The sequence below is a fragment of the Gopherus flavomarginatus genome, chromosome 8, assembly GCF_025201925.1.
Source record: "Gopherus flavomarginatus isolate rGopFla2 chromosome 8, rGopFla2.mat.asm, whole genome shotgun sequence".
NCBI classification, from domain to species: Eukaryota; Metazoa; Chordata; order Testudines; family Testudinidae; genus Gopherus; species Gopherus flavomarginatus.
Window position 1 is genome coordinate 31,089,525 of NC_066624.1, and position 20,531 is coordinate 31,110,055.

At 38.4% G+C, this 20,531-nt stretch overlaps 1 protein-coding gene across 2 annotated transcripts in view; it reads left to right on the top strand.

The window, feature by feature from the left end:
• The first annotated feature begins 720 nt into the window (after positions 1-720).
• The window catches only part of KLHL4 (kelch like family member 4), an 81,455-nt gene continuing 61,644 nt past the window's right edge, over positions 721-20,531 (top strand). Inside the window, exons 1-2 of one of the 2 annotated variants that reach the window (XM_050965035.1) lie at positions 721-803; positions 1,401-1,849. In XM_050965035.1, the coding sequence (XP_050820992.1) occupies positions 1,431-1,849 (419 nt within the window). In that variant the 5' untranslated portion in view covers positions 721-803; positions 1,401-1,430. Of the gene's footprint in view, positions 804-1,400; positions 1,850-5,843; positions 5,921-20,531 lie in introns of those variants that run through there. The other variant, XM_050965036.1, reaches the window with a different exon arrangement.

Genomic DNA, 20,531 nt, shown 5'->3' on the forward strand with positions numbered 1-20,531 from the left:
CTTTGTCCTCACCCCACAGTGCTTGGATTTGAACTATCCCTGACTCTAACAGCCAGGACGGGAAAGGGAAAGTGGATTTCAGAATCTGAGTGTTGTTGGACAGTGGAATTTTGGAGATCAAGAAAAGAAAAATGTTAGGAAAATGGAGAACAATATAGGTAAGTTGGAGGAGAGAGAGCAAAAAAAAATTGGGGATGGGGGGAGTGCTGCATTAAGTTTGGATCAGTACCCACACCTCTCAGGGCTTATCCAAACTGAACTGCAGTCTTTTGAGGTTTTGGCTATTACTAGCAGTTATTTAAAATAGTACTTAAAGAATGATACACAGACAACTACACATGATATATTGCCAAATAAGACAAACTGAGTGTCTTTTTCTAATGCTATCAGTTTTTGTGTGTCACAAAGTTATGTACATTACTATCTAATATTTATAATACACTTCACACAGTTCTGAACATTTAATACTTGTCTAATAATGAATCTCTAAAATATAATTAATTTTGTTCAAAACATGTTTTGATGCACACTATCAAAAGAATGGTTTAAAAAAATCCCACCCTTTGACAGAGTCTGTACAAGGGCAAGAGGGTGTTTACACAGGCATTTAGCCAGGAAGCACTGTGTTTTTCACAGATACGGTCATTTAGGGAGGGTTTCACCTCCAATTTTTATAAGCTCTTCCTTTTCTCATATCCACACTTAGTCAGACTGATACACCAGAAATGCTATCCCTAGTTAAGAAAATATTTCCTACACTACTGCACAATGTTTTTTAAATAAGAAAGTTCACTTTCTTTTAGGTAAGCACTTCAACTCTTAAAGCTATTTTTAGATATTTCACAGAGTTAAGTGAGGTCTACTGCAATAAATGTAGTAAACCTGTTAAGGAAAATGTGAGCTGCAGGATACTTTCACAGTGAATCATTAGGAAATTCCATGTAAGTAATTCACCATTCCTTATTTTGTAGTGAAATGCAGTATTGTTTATTAGCAGGCTTCATGCAAATCCTCATGGGAAACAAGGTCTTACCACTTTATTTGTATGTGCTTCTCTGCATCTTAAGTTGCTGCCCAAGATCCCTCAGGATCATGTGAGGCTAGGTTATATCTGAGAGCTCTGTGCTGTAGTGCTGTATGTAAGCTTAGCAGCTGGGTAGTGTTATGGTAGCTGCTTTCCTGTGCTAAGCTGATTTACTTGTTTAAGGTCTGACCTCATCATCCTGTCAGTATGGATTCCCACCTATACAGTTAACAGCAGCTTAGCATCGGCTTGAAGTGCTAGCAGTATATTAGTCAGAAAAAAAGAGGGCTACTGGTATTTGTTCCTTTGTTGTCTTTTCTTAAGAAGAGGTGCTGAAACACAAGAGATAACAAAGAATCCATTTCCTTTCTAAAAGAATAGGCTTTTGTTCTTTTTTCCTGCAAAAATGTCAGTTTCTGGAAAGAAAGAGTTTGATGTGAAACAGATCCTGAGGCTACGCTGGAGGTGGTTCAGTCACCCCTCTCAAGGTTCCACAGGCACTGGAGGCTGCCTTCAGGAAGGATATGAGCATAGAGGGACACCGGTTCAGAATAGGTTGAAGAGCCACTCTCGGGACAGAAATGGGCTAAAGAAAAACAACAGTCCTGTTCACCACAATATACTGGCACCAGTGCCAGGTCCAACCCCTGTGCACCACCGATCTGTTCAAACCTGGCATCAACAAAACCTCATAGAACAGCTGCGAGCAAATGAGGATATTCCCAAAGCAAGCACAGAGGAAAATTGTGTTAAAGAAGATTCAAGTAAAAATATACAGGAGTTGCAGATGATCACAGACGAAAATACAGATGAATCCACTGAGAGGTAGGAGTTTTAGATGTCTGCTCTATGAAAGCTATACTCCAATCCAAATTATTCCTAAATAATGTCTTTTTTTTTAACTAGAGTTGCCTACTACATTCCTTGAACTTGCACTGTAAAATACAGACGTGACTGATAAAGAATATTTATAAACAAAAAAGTGTTCAGAATGAACCTGAGCCTTGCCATGCATTTTTTATATATTTTATGCTTTGCATTTTTCATTTTTGAGATCTAGTTCCTAATAAATAAGATCTGTCACTGTTTCCTTTGTTACTGCATATAGCAGCTCCAAAAAGCATGTTACTTTGTTGCCCTAATTTGTTATGCATAAAAACAATGAAACATGATCCATCACAAAACACAGTCCCCATTCTGATTTTATCAATAACTGCAACTTTGAGAAATGTAAAACGTTGGAGACGCACCCATTATGTTGTTGCCACCAGTCTGTTAGCATCTTCACTGCCCCTTTTTACTACCTTCTTGATAAACGTAATTAACCTTGAACCATGTGGAAAGGAAACCACTTGGCATTGCTTTGAAAAGGTTCATTTCAAATCATATTACCTTCACAGCTAATTTGCTACAGTGAGAGACTAAATACTCTCTGCAAGCTCAGGTAATGAAATATTACTTACAGCTATGAGATCTTAATGCAGGAAGCACAGGGTATGAGTTATTTTAAAATGCTAATATTGAGGGCTAAGATATTTATACAAGTCATTTGATTGAGAGTGACATGTAATATGCTTATTTTATTTTTGCTGATTTTTTCTAAGCAGATACCAACATTATTTACAATACCACATAAAATTAGATCCAATCAAGTATATATTTTAACATGGTAATTTATTTGTTGTATTTTGTGGATTTGCTATCCTCTACCAGGAAAACTGAGGATCTTTACACTAACGAAAATGAGAGACTAATTTACTTAGAGACAGTTTCTGGCAGTAAGACAGTTGACAGTTTATGTATTTTTAGCAGTTATTTGTTCAAATTGTGAAATATAGGACATCTGTGATTCCTTAAACATGTCTGTACGAAAGAAGATGCATTCTGAAATTTCTTAGCCTGAAACTTCATTTCATGTAGCATCCTAGCAGGCAGTGTTTAGTATACAAATTAATCACAAAACAAAATCAAATAGGGAGCAGTGTATATAAACAAGTCACTGAAGTTCTCAAACACAATCAGATCAGATAAAATTAGGTGTATGCAGGTTAACTTGGTCAATCATTTCTAAGGAGGTATTGAAGAGCTAAAATATAAAGTTAGAACATGTCTTGTTGAGATACTAGATATTTGAACTGTTATGTAAAAAAAAGTCAAAGTTTCCTAAAAATTAAGTCTAAGTTTGCTGAGAAAGTATGTGAATGAAAACAGTGCCAACAAGAAATGTATTGAATCAGAGAAGTGTCCACTGACTTTTGTGAAACTACTGACCATCAAATTTTTTTAGAAACTATACATTTTGACATTCTGTCCCTATGAAGTGAACCCCCCCCAAATGATCAAATTCAATTAGAGAAGTTATTAAGGATCTGTCTCTCAAAACAATCTATTTATCATATTTACCCTTTTGTATATAAACATTCTATCATAATGTGACAAAATTCGGTGACCTAACATGTCAGCCAATGAGTCATTTCAAGAATCTATAGAAGTACTTACAATCTACTTCTTTCTCAACTCCCCCCCCCATATAAAAATATACAGCATACGTTAGTATGTGCACACAGCAAAAACAAATCTATCTTGACTCTTCTCCTTTTATAGTCTCTTGGAAAAGTTTTATACTGAGATTATCAATTTTTTACAAATATAAGCCTCTTATGAAATAATGCAGCTATTCAAGCTAGTGTTTTTTCCACAGAAATATTAAGAAAATATTAGTCTGCTTTGTTTCATATTTTAAAAAAAGCCAGTTAAACTGAAAATATAAAATCTAACTTCAAGGGGGGAGGAATACCTTAAAAGAAGTTTAAATACATACAAGCAATCTTCCTTTAGTTCCCATATCTCAATTTCCATCATCAACCCCCACTCCCTCCATGTTACTTCCATGCCATACAACACCATATACAAGCCGCACACACTAATTCACATTGTCATTGCAAGAGTAGACATTAAATACTAGGTGCATTACAGTTCATAACAAAGACAAAGCCTTTACTACGTCACCAATAGAGGTTATTGCTGTCATAAATTGACACATACATTTTCTGCTCTTTAATGCTCTAGTTGTTCAGTTACCTATGAAAGGAGTCATCTTACACCACACAGGGCCTGATTTTTCCCCAGAGATGTTAGGAAGCCATGAGTCACTGGGAGCTGACAATGCCCAGGACTTCAGAAATATCAGTCCCACTCAGTCTTCTCGATCTGCTTAATACATCTTACTACATGGTTAAAGCTGTGGCAGATTACCACAGCCATACACTCCAAGTTTCACATCCATGCCTGAATCCATACAAAAGGTGTTATCAACCATATCTCTTGTTCTAGGAGTGTAATGCCTCCACAGAAGTGTCTTGCTGCCATACTCTTTAAGTATGCAGTCACGTAGCCATGGAATCCCTATACTATAGTAGGTAGCAATCAGGAGATATGCACAAGCCCAGTATTCAAAACACAAAGTGTAAGTACCATGATTTCTCTAACCATCCCTCTGCTCCTCTCTAGATTCCAGCTACAAATAGGGGTTTTGACTCTAAAGAAGAGGGGAGGAGTTCTAAGGGTCGCTTTGACTGTACCAGAGACAGAAAGAACTCTATGATAAAAGGGAAAGGACAGGAAACCAGGTCAAGACCTTTACCATAAACAGACTTTTGAAACTACTTCTATTTGACAGTGTAACTCTTCCTAGTAGATAGGTTTTGAGACTTTAATATGATTGCCTTGGTCTCAGAAAAACAAAGACATCTTGTTTTAGAAATCCAGCAGCCATGTCATCAGAGGAAGGTACCTGAAATCCAGATGCACCTCTATGTTCTCCTGGAACAAGAGTTCCTGATTCAGGAGAAAACTCAATGGATCATTTCTGGAGAGAGCAAAAAAGCTCCAAGAGACTATTCTGCCATGCCCATATTGGAGAACCAGCCGAGTGGCTCAATTCCAACAAATTTATTTAGAGCCTGAACTACTCAGCTCTCCCAAGACCATGATTAGTAAAAGACCCAAGATGTGGTCTCCAGCCTAGACTGGCAACATTTGTGTCTGTCATTATCAGAGGAACAAGCTCAGAGAACCATTCCCTTCAAGATATCTTCTTGCAGGATCCTAGTAGAGGGTCTTTGATCTGCTAAAGGAGAAACACTATAATATCCAAGCTATCAACACTTTGTTTGCATACTGATTTCAATTATACTTGTAAGAGTTGCATCTGCAAATCTGTAGAATGCACAATAAAGGTGCAGTCAGCCATTAAGCCTAGCAATGACAGATAAAAAAATCTCACTGGCCTTCTATTGTTTCCACTGTCTGGATGAGATCTTGGAACCTGTCCTTGGGTGGAATTTAGGGTGGCTCTTATATTAGTTAAAACCTGAGTTGGTGCCGAGGTAGATCTTGTATTTACTCAGAGAAATCTTTGAAGAGGAATCAAGTCCGTGACATGCATGAACTTCTCCAGTGCAATATTGGGGATTGTGGCCAATCATATAGTTATACCTGGAAGATGGTATGATGCAGATAAACTGCAAACACCACCAAGCACTTGCAGCTTGATAGAAAGTCCATGGAAGCCTTTCCAGGGACTTCAGTGGGCTGTAAATTAAGGCCCTGGTGAATACTACTGCTATCTCAGAGGTGTTGGCAGACTGTAATGAACCAGAAGTATTCTTCTGGTAACTACTGCCTAAACTGCTGAAACCATTTCTTATGGAATTTAGGTGAAAATTTCCTGCAAAAAACAAATTGACCCAAACCTGAAGGTCTGGCTAGGGTGTCTGAAGCTTTCATCTTTTCCTAAGGACTCATCTGTCTTCCAGCTGTAAAGGTCTGTGCCTACAGAAGACAGTACAAAACTTCAGCCTTGGGCCTCAGAAAGACCACAATTCCTTGAAGCAGGTAAGTCCTGAGAGAGAGATGGCAGCGATGCCAGAGATATCAAAGGAAGTCCTGAGGGAACATTTGGACACATACAGAATTTCTTTTCCATTCCCTCTTTCTGGAATGTACTGGGCTCAAGAGAGAGCTTTGTGTCATGTAGATAAATATACTTCCAAACCTATATATAGATATATCTACAACAGCTGATAATTGGCATTTCTCAACCTCAGGAACCCTAATTTATTGAATAAGCAAACTCTTTCAAAGTACATGGAGGCACCTGTCTTCAAGCAGACAAATACAATAAAATGCTTGGTATTTTTAGGCCAAGCTGTTTTGAGACACTATAAGTCAAAAACACTATAAGCCAAAAAGCTGAGCAGATAATACTTGATTTTTAAAAAGGTTAGTATCTCTAAAATACATGGTGAAATATTCCTTACACTTTAAAAATAAAGATCTATTCTGGCATCAGATCCTATGTGGACAGTCTTATTTCAATTTGGCAAAATTAGGGGGAAGGGCACTAACAGATTTTAACAGAAATTTAGTTCTAATGTCAGGTATGGATAGAGATAAAATGCAGAAGTGAAAGTCTGATAAATGGAGGCTACTTACATTAAACAAGTCATGCTTTTGAGGGGAAAAATATACATACATATATAACAGTACACCAGAGGGGTGACTAGAGAAGGGAAAATGCAAAGGCTGCTTAGGTTACACACTAATTGGAATAGACTATTGAAGAGTGATCCCTGTAGAAAACCAAAAAATTGCCTAAACAAATAAATTCCAGATAATATTTTGTAGGCAACTTCCCACATCAAATCAATATATTACCTGGATATTAAATATCTGTTAGCTATATTTTTTATGAACACATTAATCTGGAATTGATGTCTGATAGATGTGACTATGTATCTGGATCTGTGGAAGCATACAGTATCTACAAAAGCAGAGATGTATTATTCCAGGAAATACACCACCACATGTGTATTGTTTAACACTGTGTTCATCCAGGTTATTGTACAGTATGTGGGAATTAGAATTAACTGTGGTATGCAAGATACCACAGCTATTGCCATTTTTCAGCAGAGAGGAAACTGTAGTGTCTATAATATTACTATGTGTTACGTAAGGGTAAATGTGAACACTGTCCAGGTAAGGGGCTTTTGAAAAATTTCAGCCTTGGAAATTTAGATGTACAACTCTCATTAATTTCAGTAGGAATTTTCCCTCTAAATTGTAAGGTGGTTTTGAAAGTCTTAGTACTGGTGTATAGTATGTTGAAGTATATATTCAGTAGGAGTCTTTTCTCCATTGAGGCAATGTATTTTCTGTAGTTTTCATTTACAATTTTCAGTTATGTCTGGTAATTCATTTGAAAAGATTTTGAAGTTTCTGAGATTCCACTTGAGGAAATGTTGAGAGGATAGTCTGAAGTATCTTATAAGAAACGTGTGGTAGATTTCTTATTTAAGACTGAAAACTCATTTAAATGTCAGCTATGTATGCCATCCACACAGAGAAACTTTATTACAAATCCTGTTCCTCGCTGTCTCTGATAGACATCTATCTATACCTTAGGGCAGTAGACCCTTCATATATTATCTCTCTCGTAGCTACTCAAGATGGGGTGAAGTTAATTATAGCACAGGTGTAATGGATGTACCTAATGATATGCATATCATATATGCATAGGATTCATTAGGCGATAACTTCATGGACACCTTGGCTGTGTTATGTGTGAAGGAGGCTATCTCAGACCACTCGAGAACAGAACCTTTCCCAAAGGACAATGCCTATTGGCTTGATGACATGGTGGTTGCATCCTGATAGGAACTCATTGAATAAAGTATCTGAGTGAATAATTTTAGAACACTTTCAAAGAGCCTTGCCTGCTGGATCCCAAAGTTGGGTCCAAAGGTTTTGGCCTTGCTCCACCAGAGAGGTTATAGAGATGAAAGAGGCCTATCTAGACACTGAGGTCATTGAACAGCTCAAGAGATGGGCAAAGCTAAGGGTCGAGAGAGGTGGGATGAAGGGGAACTCCAAGCCCCAGAGGGCAAAGGCAACACATGAGGAGAAAAATTTCTAGACAGTTCTAAGTCCAAGGGACAAGAGGAGCTAGCAACACCTCAGTAGTTCCCATAAACCCATTACGGACCATCAGGCAGCAATCAAGAACACCCTGTGGTCTGTTTTTGCAATAGCCAACATGGCAACATAAAAAGAAACTGCCCCCATATGGAATGCGGTTACCTGGCATGCTATTATAGCCTTGTTTGTGGTCTGGGAGGTTCCCATAATAGGGTTGAACCCTACCATATGCCATTAGATTAGGGAACCGGTAATAAAATCCTCTAGACTAATGGAACACGACTCTGGCTGATAGTTAATCAAGGGCAACAATAATAAAGGTGGACAGACACTTGCTGGTACACATTTCCTGTATGCATGGAGAGATTCACATGTACCTGATTGTGGAGGTGGACAGTGAAGTATGAGGTCAGCAGGGCCAGCTGAGGGTTGGGGTGGTAAGGAACCTCTCCTGGTCTGAGATTGTTGGCCAAAACTAGTGGTGTTTCATGACCCTCATACAATACAAGATATCACTGAGCTGATAGATGACAAGATAACGCTGGCCCAGGAACTGAGGCTTAAGGCTGGTTAATCTTGCTGAATAGGCTGGAAGTAATCAGACACACCAGACAGGCTTGGCAGATGCTGAAAGAATCAAAGATGAGTTTTTAACTTGTCTCCAAAGCCTGGAGGTGCAATTAAAGCATCTTTAAAGCCTGGCCATGCAATCACAAGAGGTGAACTGAGAGGTGGAGCAAACGAAGGGCTCCTGGCAGAAGGTTATGATGGAAGAAGAGAAATAGGAACAGGAACTGATCCAAACCAAGATGGAGCTGGACCATATATCCATCAACTGTTCAAAGAGGGGCTGAATATGTTGTGAGTAGCAAAAGAATTTGGACCCTTCAACCCAGGAACAAGCACCCGTGAACTTGAAAAAGAAGGAAATTGGGTAGACCTCTGGGAAAAGGATGCCCTCAGTGAGAAGACAAAGTATGCTGCACTGGCCACAGAAACAGATTCTCAACTTGGAGAGATACCAGAAAAGGATGAGGGGAAAGCTCAGGGTACACAGATTGTTGACTGCTGATCAGGCCATACAAAAAGGTCACACAAGACAAAGAACAGCTGGAGGAATACTATCAAAAGAGTCTGCAGAAAAAAAAAACCTATGGGTTATGTGGGTGCATGAACTAAAAGAAGAACTAGAACAGGAATTTGGATAGCACAGTAATTCCCAAAGAGTACCCCCAATAGGTACTGTTTAAAGGAGGAGGTAACGTGTGAGGAGATAAAAACAATCACAGGCTGGAAAGAGGTTAATAATTATGAAATGGATGCAATAGATTACTTAATTAGTTATATCTCAACCACAGGGTGTGGGACTGGAAGGTATTGAGTGATAACTTAGTGGACGTGGAGCCCCAGAAAAGGCAGGAAAATTCTCTCTGATCAGAGAAGCCACAGGAAGCAAACAAGATCCTACCAACGGCTGAAGTGCCAGAGGCTGTTGAAGGCTGGAAGTTCTAAGAAGCTTCATATCAGAGCTGGAGAGAGGCAATAGAACCCCAGGAAAGGGGTTTAGCACCAGACCCAGAAGAGAGGTTGATTCTCTTCAGGACTTTAGACTGTACTGGGACATCTGTTGCCCCAGAAGTGAGTTAGTTTAGCAACTTCTCAGCTAGAGAGCTGAGTGGTGCACAAAGAAAGATGACTTGGAGGGAGCACCAGAGAAAAAATCCCTGCAAACTCACACCCTGACACAAGGGGGTATACCGGAGGTGAGTATGATAGACAAACACTACAGTTCTGTTTCTTTTTTTAATAAATATCTGATATCAGATAAAAGCCTCAGCTGACATTTTTCAGGTAGGAACATTATGAAAGAATTATCCATTTGGTTGTTGCAATATCCCAACAGGTTGAGGGAGTGTAGAATATTAAACCATGGAAAAATGAATCACTGAGAGTTCTCTGGTCCTAATTGCCAGTTCCAGGTAATATCATTTTGTCTTAGTTAATGTGGCATTTGCCAGTGGCACAGTCTGTCACATTTATTATTAATAAAGGACCCTTTTGGGGATGCTTTCACACTACACACTCATCAGGACCATCTATGTTTTGCAACAGACATTCAGTGACACATGATGTCATTTTAATTTCTCAGAAGCAAAAGATCAGTTCCTATCAAAAAGGATGAGAGTTGATAATTTCTTTGAAAAGAGAACATACTATTTTTTTTTAAACCGAGCATATTCAGGCCAAAAAATCCCTCTCTTTACTGAGAATACAACTCTGAGTATTCAACTTAAACTTCTAGACTGGTTAATAATGCTTGATAATAAATAAAAAGAAAAATTGATGAGTTAATTGAATATAGCACCCAGGAATTTAGATAGTATTATGTCTGTAAAATGTCATTATTTTAGTTATTTGAGCAGGCTACTCAGTAACTGTCTCAATGCAAAATATGAGAAGACTAAAAATGACAAGGCACTCACTTCCCAACCTTAACTAGAACATGAATGGACCATGATATATTTATTAGAACAGGTGAACAACTACTGTGTTGAATATGCTCCATCAGGAGACTAGTTCCCTTCCAAGAGTAAAGAGTCAGACTTGTAAGACAATATCCTGATGTTTCAGGCAAAGTTTAGAAACTACTATTGCTAATCTCATCCAGCAGCAACCTTTATTTTTAAATGAAGCCATTAGCAGTTTTATTTTATCCCATGCTTTCACTGAACTTCTAGTGTTGGAAAGGAAACCTTTCAACACTATTCAACATACTCACTAATGTAATAAAGAATGCTCAAAATTTGGCTGGACAAGAAATAGTTTGCCACTGATCTTCATCAAGAGCTGAAAACTGATTTTAAAAGAGTTTACTGGATGTGAGGCAAGTTACATGTTACAGTCATTTAAGACAGAGGAAGAGGTTTGGAAAACCGCATAAATAAAATAGAGGGCTTAATATTCTGAACACAATGCTTTCATTATTTCTAAGTGAAAAAGGAAACTCTAAACTATACCAAAGGTCTAACTATTATATTGGAGAAAAAATTATAGAGCTGTGCAGAAGATGGAAGTCCCTTTTCAAAAAAGATTTTAAGATTTCAAAATGTGGCTTCATTCCAAACAAACAAACAAACCTCTCAAATTTAGAAATTCTCTGTAAAGGAATATTCAGGGGGAAAAATCATTTTTGGGTCAAAACATTTCATTTTCACAAAATCAAAGTCATTTCAGAACAAGACAATAAAATATTTCATTCTGCAAGCATGGAAGGGAGCTGCACTGGGAGGTGGGAAATAGGTACTGTGCAGAGCTAGCTTCCCTTCCTGATCTCAGAGCAACGGTAGGGATCGTTGGCATAAAGGGTACCTTATACAAGGCCCTACCAAATTCATGGTCCATTTTGGTCAATTTCATGGTGATAGGATTTTAAAATTCATAAATTTCATTATTTCAGATATTTAAATCTAAAATATCGCAGTGTTTTAGCTGTAGGGGTCCTGATCCAAAAGGGAGTTGGGGGCAGGGAGTCACAAGATTATTGTAGGGGGGTTGCAGTATTGCCACCCTTACTTCTTCACTGCTGCTGGCAGTGGCACTGCCTGCAAAGTTGGGCAGCCAGAGAGCAGCAACTGCTGGCTGGGAGCCCAGCTCTGAAATAACAGTGGCAATACCATGATTCTCTCCCCGCCCCCAGCAGCCCCCTTTTGGGTCAGGATCCCAGTTTGAGAAACGATGGTCAGGGTAAAAGTACAAAAAAAGACCATATTCCACGGGGGAGACCAGATGTCATGGTCCATGATGCATTTTTCACAGCCGTGAATTTGCTAGGGTCCTACATATACACTCTAGTTACCCTTGCTCTGGTACACATGAATGGCCATGATCTGGCCCTCTCTCTCTCTGTCCCCTCCCCAGAGCTGTGAAAAAGTTCTTAATATTAAGTTCCCTTAACGAGATATGACATTTTTGCTAAAAATTATGTGCAAATATAAATAAGTAAAGAAAAATGCATGGGTGAAATTTTATAAATTGAGACTAAAAATAAAATTAAAGTAAGTATTATAAGAAGTGTGTGGTCAGAATTATTTCTGGAAAAATATAGCACTGAATGACAAACCTACTCTTTTGGTAAATTTGACGCCACATTTTAAGCTTCCTTTTTTTATCAATTAGTATTTACTTTTTCTTGTAAGTTTTCAACACTTGCCTCTGCAAATAGACTGTTCACTTGAGTCTCCAGTGTTGTTTGCTTGTGTCATACATAACAGGGTATGCTTTCAGAGTGATGCACTGTGTTTTAGCCACATTAACTGCCTTCAGTATTTCTCCATGTACAATATACAAAAGGATGTTTAAGCAAAGACAAGCATACTCCTCCAATTGGCTAAGCCTCTCAAAAGAATTTTTACAGTGAACAATTTACATGACCCCATGAACATGGCTCACTAATTAACAGATTAGTTTTAATAAGCTGGTATTAGAAATCCTTAATTGGGATTGTGTATGTTCCTTTAAGTGAATGTTTTCAGTTGCTCAAGGAAGAGGAAAAAGGAAATAAAGGAGGAGACTCCACCAGTCTCTATTTCTGATTGATAATTCCATTGACATTAGGAGCATGATACTCATATCATGAGATGGGTAAACTTCAAAGAAAGACATGTACTACTTGACTGCCAGTGGGTGTATAAATGTAACAATTAGTATACATATACAACAACAAGTGTGAAACTCAAATCTGTTCTTGAATTCAGATGTTCTACACCTCAAGGTAATGTGCTGCCACTTCATTAAAATAGACATGCTAACTTGCATCACTATAAAAAAATTGTCAAAATGTGTCTGCAATTACTTAAAAATATCCTCCTCAAAATCAGTAACTCTGTGACCAAAATCTCTAATTCTAAAAAAAGTTATGAGAAGGTAACCTGTGTAATTCTGCACAATACCATTGACCTACAAGTTAACATATCTAATCATTCTTTGCAATCACTGCAGAAAACTGGCTCATCTGAAATATGTGCCTTTTTTTTTTTTTTTTTTGCTAAATCCACTTAAGTGCTATCAAACAAAGGTCTGGAAAACCCAAGAAACTTTGATGAAACAAGTGCATCATGTGAGTCTGAGATGAAAGTACATTTTTAACACATGACCTGTTATTTGCAAGCAGCGTTTTTCCACTTTGCATGAATACTCACACAGACAGAACTCAAGGAAATGTCAGTTTCTTGTGAATTTTTCCTCTCTATACAGTATCTCAGATTATATAAACAGAAAATAATTTTAACATTGGAAAACCACTGTCTAAATAGAGCCAAATCCTAGTCTTGCTTGGCAGCAAGAGGCACAGTACCCACTTTCTGACAATATAGCTATTGACCACTCTGAGCAGACTACTCTTAATGAGGGCGCTAAGGTTTTGAGAGCAGAATCTGATGAATCTTGAATGGAAGGAAAACTCTTCCTACCTCTCCACTTGAGCAGTCCTCCATAGATCCTGTCCCTTTCCCTTTCCTGTGCTATAGCTTTCAAAGCTGTGCAACACCCAATTAAACTTGCTTGGGAAGAGAGAGAAAAGACTAGGAATGTGGCGTGAACAAAAGAAGAAAAGAAAAAAAATCATTGGGGAGGAGTTAGAGGCTGTTGGGAGTGACGTCTTCCCTAATGTTGCTAGAACCCCAGGTGTTATATTTCACTTCCACCCTTAGGAAGGAGACAGAGCTGACTGAAAGTATCTGAGTTGTGTATCAGCCATTGGGTTGGGAAGGGGTCTTTCTGGAGCATCTCCAAAGAGCACAGAAGAAATACACAAGTCTTGAGTGCTTTGATGCATGGAGGCACAAATCATAGATATGGTTAGGCCCTTAGTGAATCACATCTCAGTGTGGATGTTGTCTAGCAAAATTAATTATATTTTGTTCTAAGGCTCAAATTCTATCTCCTCCACTTCTGTGGTGGTACAGTGCAAGGGTCCAGGAGGCAGGCAGTCTGGCATAGCGGTCACAGCTGGGTTGAGGCCTGCACACCAGGTCAATCACAAGAAGAATCACAAGAGCCAGATCCTGTAAGCAAGAGTCAGAGTCGGGCCAGGGTTGGAGACCGGAGGTAAAACCAGGCTGGAATCAGGAGGCAAGAGTTAGAATCAAGCTAGAATCAGAGACTGAAGGTCAAAGGCACCACCAGGCTAGAATCAGGAGGCAGAAATCAGGGTGAGAGTCAGGCTGGAGTCAGAGAGCAGAGATCAAAGTCTGGCATTACAGCAAGCAAAGTCTGTGTAGTTGCCCAGATAACTTCCTGGGGCAACCCATGGGGTTAAATAGGGCACTCGGCCAATCAGATGACCACAGGATAACATCACTCTGGGTTTCTTGGACAGTATTCTCCATAGTGCTCCCTGACTTTGCATCTGCATGGCCTCCAGGTGGCAGAGGGTCCCTGAAACAGGGAACTCCTAGGCTATTTCTGTATATGGGAAGGCAATGATTCTAGGAGCCCATGCATAGGGTTTTCATTTCATTTCAAAATTCTTTGAAGGAAGATAAATGGTGTGTCAGTGTGAGGGAGGATCTGCCATTATATGGATCTTCTAGTCTTTTATATTTATATAAAGTGTGGGGTATACGCAGACATTCAGATAAAGTAATGAGCATATTCTAACAAACTATAAGCTAGGGGGCACAATTATGGTAGATTTTTCTGCTGGTTTCTTAAAGATTTGAAAATTCTGTTACTGCAAAAAATGTTCTAAACAGATTGTTTTCCCATTGAAAACAATCGGTGTTTCTACTCTTTTTATACCATGTGAACTAGTGTATTTCTACAGCTATTGGGATTCCATTGAATTTGGAGTCATATTTGTACTTTCTATGTAGATTACATGGATTTTGGCCATCAAGCAAGGTAAGATGTAACAACGAACTTCAATAAACATCTTTCAGTAAGGTCAGAGTCAGCTATACAGAAAATCATTAAGCTGTCCACCAACATGAACACTTTGGATTCAAGGCTGACATACATGAACATGCCATGCCTTTGAAAAGCAAATACAATTATCTGTCTCTAACTTAGCTCATGTCTCATGGAAATGTTGACAGTCATGTGTTAGAAAAGCTTATATACCATAAATTCTCTTTTGTTACAAGAATACCTTTGTCTCATGTATATAAACAGTCTTGGCCTTATTTACTTGCAAATAATTTTCCAATTAGATGCCTTTATCACATTTGAAGTGGGATGTACAGATACAGAAAATACACTTTCTTCACAATTATAGGACCAAGTTTATCCCTGATCAATGGAGCTACATTGGGAGTATTTAGCTCATATTGTCTGAATCACTACCAGGTGTTTGAAGATCCCTTGATAGACAACCTGTATCAGATACAGTAGTGAAGGAGTGTGGCCTGGAATATAGACTGGAAGGTCTAACTAAATGTCTTTTCCTTTTTAGTGTTAAATCAGCTTTAGCTCTAGAGATTACAACTGTTTGTTGATTAATATTTGTATAACACTATGCCTTACTTTATTTAATTGCAAAGTATTTCACATTTGAAATAGGACTCAGTCATTCACACACGCATGTAACTTTGCACATATAGTACCATTACATTCAATGGTATTACTCACATGTATAAAATTATGTGCTTTCATAAGTTTTTGCAGCATTGGAGCTTAATATTACCTTCCTATCTGATCTTAGTCCTCAGAGAAAATGAAAAAACACAGAGAAAATATATATTTTTAAAAACAGACTGCATAATTGACAATCAGCCTTGATTAAAAAGACAAGGTTAAAAAATAGCTAAAGTAGTACTAGACACATGCACCAAGGAGTAAGAATACCCATTAGATCCCTATGCAGGCTGACCAATTTAATAATTCTACTAATTGTATAAAACAGTATAGCGTGTACAGACTCGTACACACACACACACGCACACACACTCTTTTCATTGCTGAAGCTTTAAATAGGAGTGAGGAAAATCCCATATACTAATAATATATGAAAATATGACTATTGCATCCATTCAAAACAATTTCTTTATGATTCAAGTATATTTTCATGTCCCCTTTTAAAGTTTATCCTGAGCAACAACAGTTGAGTTACTTTTTAAAATGTTTTCAAAGTTACACAGATTAACTGTGTGATGGATGAAGAGCAGCAAGATATTTTCATTTTTTTTTTAAACAATCTAAATATATGTAATTGTGAAATAAATAGAAAATAGCATGGTTGCTAATGCATTTTTTTTATAATGATAAAAGAATGATTTCTTAATTTGAAAGTGCAATAAAAAGAGCATTTTAAAATGAATGGACAAGTAAGGTTATTTTATGTCAGAATCAAATTATTCCAAACTATTTAAGGCTTCGTGATCGACTCAGACCATTAGTAGAAGATGCTTCATGTTTTAAGAACCACATTATTCCAAGTTATACATGCTTTACCTACATGACTACTTGCCCACAAATAAGAACATTCTTGATCAAATTACTATAAGTGAGCCCAAACATAGTACTGGATTAGGTTTGACAACTAGATCCCTTCACAGAGAAAATTAAAATGACTAATGTATTTAGATTGCTACTGTTTCAATTGATTTGGGATAACCTAGCCTTTTCCTTGCGTTCAGTTTGTATGGGTTTACCCCACAAATTTCATATCAACTTGGGTTTCAAATAAACCTTAAGGCTTAAACTGAAAGAGCTGACCTAGCTACAACGTTAAACTATGTATCAGTTCAGGTGTCTTCATAAACAAAAATCTAATGTTAGTGAATCTTTTGATGAACTTCAGCTGAGTTCAGAGCTTGTAACAAAACCTTATAAGTTTCACATTGTTTCAGGTTTTGATGAGAACATTTCTTACAGCTCATTTAATTTCTCTGCATATTTTAGTGGCTCTTGAAAAATCCTCTTTGAAACTGGAGTTCTGCTGAAGCCTTGTGAATTAAAATTGCTTCAAAAGCAGTGAAAGAATTTTCAACAAACAATCCCCTCTCACTTTTGCTAGTATATTTTGATAATTTTCTCTTGTAAAGCGTGTTACACAGAGGTAATTTTATTGTATTACATAAAAACAACACTTGTGCATCACCAACAACAACCTTTAAGTCAAAGAGTAAATGTTGCATTCCATGAGGCTAACCTGAGAGATTGTAAGGGTCCATTGTCCATGAGAAAGCAATAGACTTGACTGACCGGAAATTATGGATACCACAGGCACTCTCCCCTTTCCTTTATCAAAAGATTTTAGAAGAGAGGTTTTAGGGAACCCTGAAACTGTTAGAAAAGACCTGTCTCTTCCCAGTCTCAACTGTTCATTTGTCCCTAAATCTCAGAATTCATTAATGTGTCCCATCTTGAAGTTTTCCTTTGATTTTTTCTCTTCTGTCTTTGTTGTTCTTGTGCCACAGGTAGAGAACAGAGGATCATAAATCACAAAAATTATTGCAAGAACAGATGCTACATCAACATTAGAGGAAATGTACATGGGATTGTAGGCAGTCTAACCATACATACAAAGGGGAAGAGAGGAGAAATTGGTTAAGGTATACGGACTCCTGAGAAAAAGCAGAGTGAAAAAGAAAAAAATATGTTTTTAAAGATTTAAAATAGCAAAATTGCAATTATTGCTGTCTAGTGTTTTTCCCTATTCATTTTGACATGAAAACTGGGCCAATATTTCTGTGTACTTTCAGTTTTCAAGTATGGTTGCATTGTCAATGTAACCATCCCTCAGTGGGTCACAACTGAGAATACCAAATTCAGGACAAACTGCTGAAAAATAGGGCAAAAAACACCCCCAAACTTGAGGTTATTCTCCCAAAAGTAAAATTCTGTTTCACCACACTGCTAACAAGTCGTCATAAAAGCAATTTCCTTAGGCATTCCAGTCCTTATATTACCACCAAAAACACTAGACTTAGAGATAAGTAGTTCTCAAATCTATTCAAATAAAAGGTTTTTCTGATCCCAAAGAACCAGCCACACACCCAGGTCAATATATAACTCAGATCTTACCCCAAAATCACACAGTTGCCAATCCTTTAGTATCTAAAATCTAAAGGTTTGTTTATAAAAAAGAAAGAAAGGTGAGAGTTAAAATTGGTTAAAGGAATTAAATACATACAATAATTGCAAAGTTCTTGGTTCATGCTTGTAGCAGTGATGGAATAAACTGCTGGCTTGATAAGTCTCTAGTTACTTCCAAATCACTGGAAGGTCCTCAGTCCATTGGTTAGAATGCTCCCATTAGTATAAGTTCATAGTCCAGAGGCTAGAGCAGGATAGAGGCTGGAGCAGGAAAGAGGTAAAATGGAGGTCTTTCCAGGGCCTTTTATAGCTTCTGCCATATGGAGGGAAACCCATTGTTTCAAACAAAGCCCTTAGCATAGCTAGTAGAAAATTACAGGTAAAAGATGGGAGACTGGAGTCACATGGGCAAGTCACATGTCCCTGCATAGTTTTGCTTAGTCATAGCAGGAAAGTCCATTATCTGTAGATAAGTGTCTCCCATGGTCCATTGTGGGTTAAGTGTCCCTTCATGAGACAATTAATTTGAATAGTCCCTTCAAGATGTGCAGGCTGAATACCTTGTAGGCATTACCCTAGGAGCAAACATTTGAAATAGAGCCAATACTCATGATTTCAAATACAAAAATGATACATGCATACAAATAGCATAATCATATTCAGCAAATCATAACCTTTCCCTAGACATCTTACATGCCACATTTAGTACAAGATTTGTTGCAAATATTTAACAGTGGTTGCAACAATCATCTATATAGTCATATTTTATTTTAATCAGATAATGTCACAGTAGGAGAATAGGGTGGAGATGGGAACTAAATATGAGGCTATTAAAAATCAGCAGCTAACCAAACATTGAGCATAGGTTAAGAGTAACACTGTCCTTCAGCCCCTAGAATTGTACCAAAGGAAAATTCCCTTTACGTAATTTCATTTCTGGGAGGCCAAAGTGGTAGAATTAAGGCAGAGACAATTTAACAGGAACAAATGTAGCTAGATAGGCAGGGCAACAACCAAGGGTAATGTTGGAAAATGAGAAGCAGATCATTCCCTCCCGCATGACAACCAATGCAAAGGGATTTCTCTGATAAGATTCTCCTGTAACATACTGCCAAGGTGGTGGGGTTCACTCCTGTGTAAAAGTCACTCCAAACCTACTGGATCCCAGGAACTCCCAGAATGCCCTGTGCCCCTGCAGGGGGTTTGCCCTCCACAGCCCTCTGCTAACGTAGCTCCAATGGAACCGTGAATCTCTGGCCATGATTTTTCTCTAAAGGGATAGCCTTCAGAAAAAATTAATACAGTCCCATGTTACATTAACTTTTCTTTGTAACATTGTCAACAGACCTGAATGGCTGACTCAGCTTGTAAATATTGACACAGGTGCTTTGGTGAATCATGTAAAGAATAAAGCTCATTTATTATCTGCCATTTCTTACCTTTGGGACCAGCACCAAAAATAGAAAGCCAACCAAACACATACCTCAGCTTGTTAACGCAGTCTGCATCACCAGAAAATACTAAGACTCAGATCCACAAAGGTACTTAGGCCTCTGAGTCCCAGCTTTGCTCCATTTAGCTCCTGCTTAAGCCCCAGAGTGATTCACGAACTGGGAGAAGATAAGCATTCAGCTGCCCCTTGTGCAGGGCCTGATTCAGTAGGCACACTCAGAGGCTGCCTACCAGATCAGATCCTATTCAAAATCTGGCTGGAAGAAGTGGTGGTCACCTTATAAAGTTTAGCCAACTGGTTAGCACACTCTCCTGGAATGTGGGAGACCCAGGCTCAATTCCCCACTCTCTGCCAAAGGAGAAGAAATTATTTGAACAGCTGTCTTACCACCTGTCAGGAGAGAGCTCTAACTAATGGGCTAACTTACAAGGTGAGCCCCACCAGCACTTCCTCCTCCTCTGGTTTGTTTGTGTGGAGCGAGACAGGCTCATTCTCATAAGATGTGCCTTAGGCACCTAAGCCACCTGACTCTAGGAGATGGGTTCCTGTTTGTGGATCACTAGCAGAGGTGGGCACCTCCCTGCAGCCTGGATTTAGGAGTCTAGTGCCACAAGTGGGGCAGGATTTAGGACATACCCATCATCAATATTTCCCATTGGTTAGCTTAGGCAGCTCCTTGCCTAGTATACTGGCTTTTGTGCCTATCCCTCCTATTCATTGTATAGAGAGCCTAGGAATCTAACTCAGCTTTTGTCAATTGTAGTGTTGGTCTTGTGATTTTCTAGGCACTGTGGTGCTGGGCATTACAATGCCTAAGTCCCTTTGTGGATCCCTCCATAACTATGTGGGATTTAGTTAGTTATTAAAGATTCTCTTCTCCTTCTTATAGTTTCCTGTTGGCACGACTGAGGCTCCCTCCTGCTCCCTTTCATTACTAACCAACACCTAGGCCTATATCCTCCAAGGAATTTAGGCACCTAATTTCCTTTAAGGAACTGGATCATGATTCCCACATTCAAATGCTTGGCTATGACTACCCAG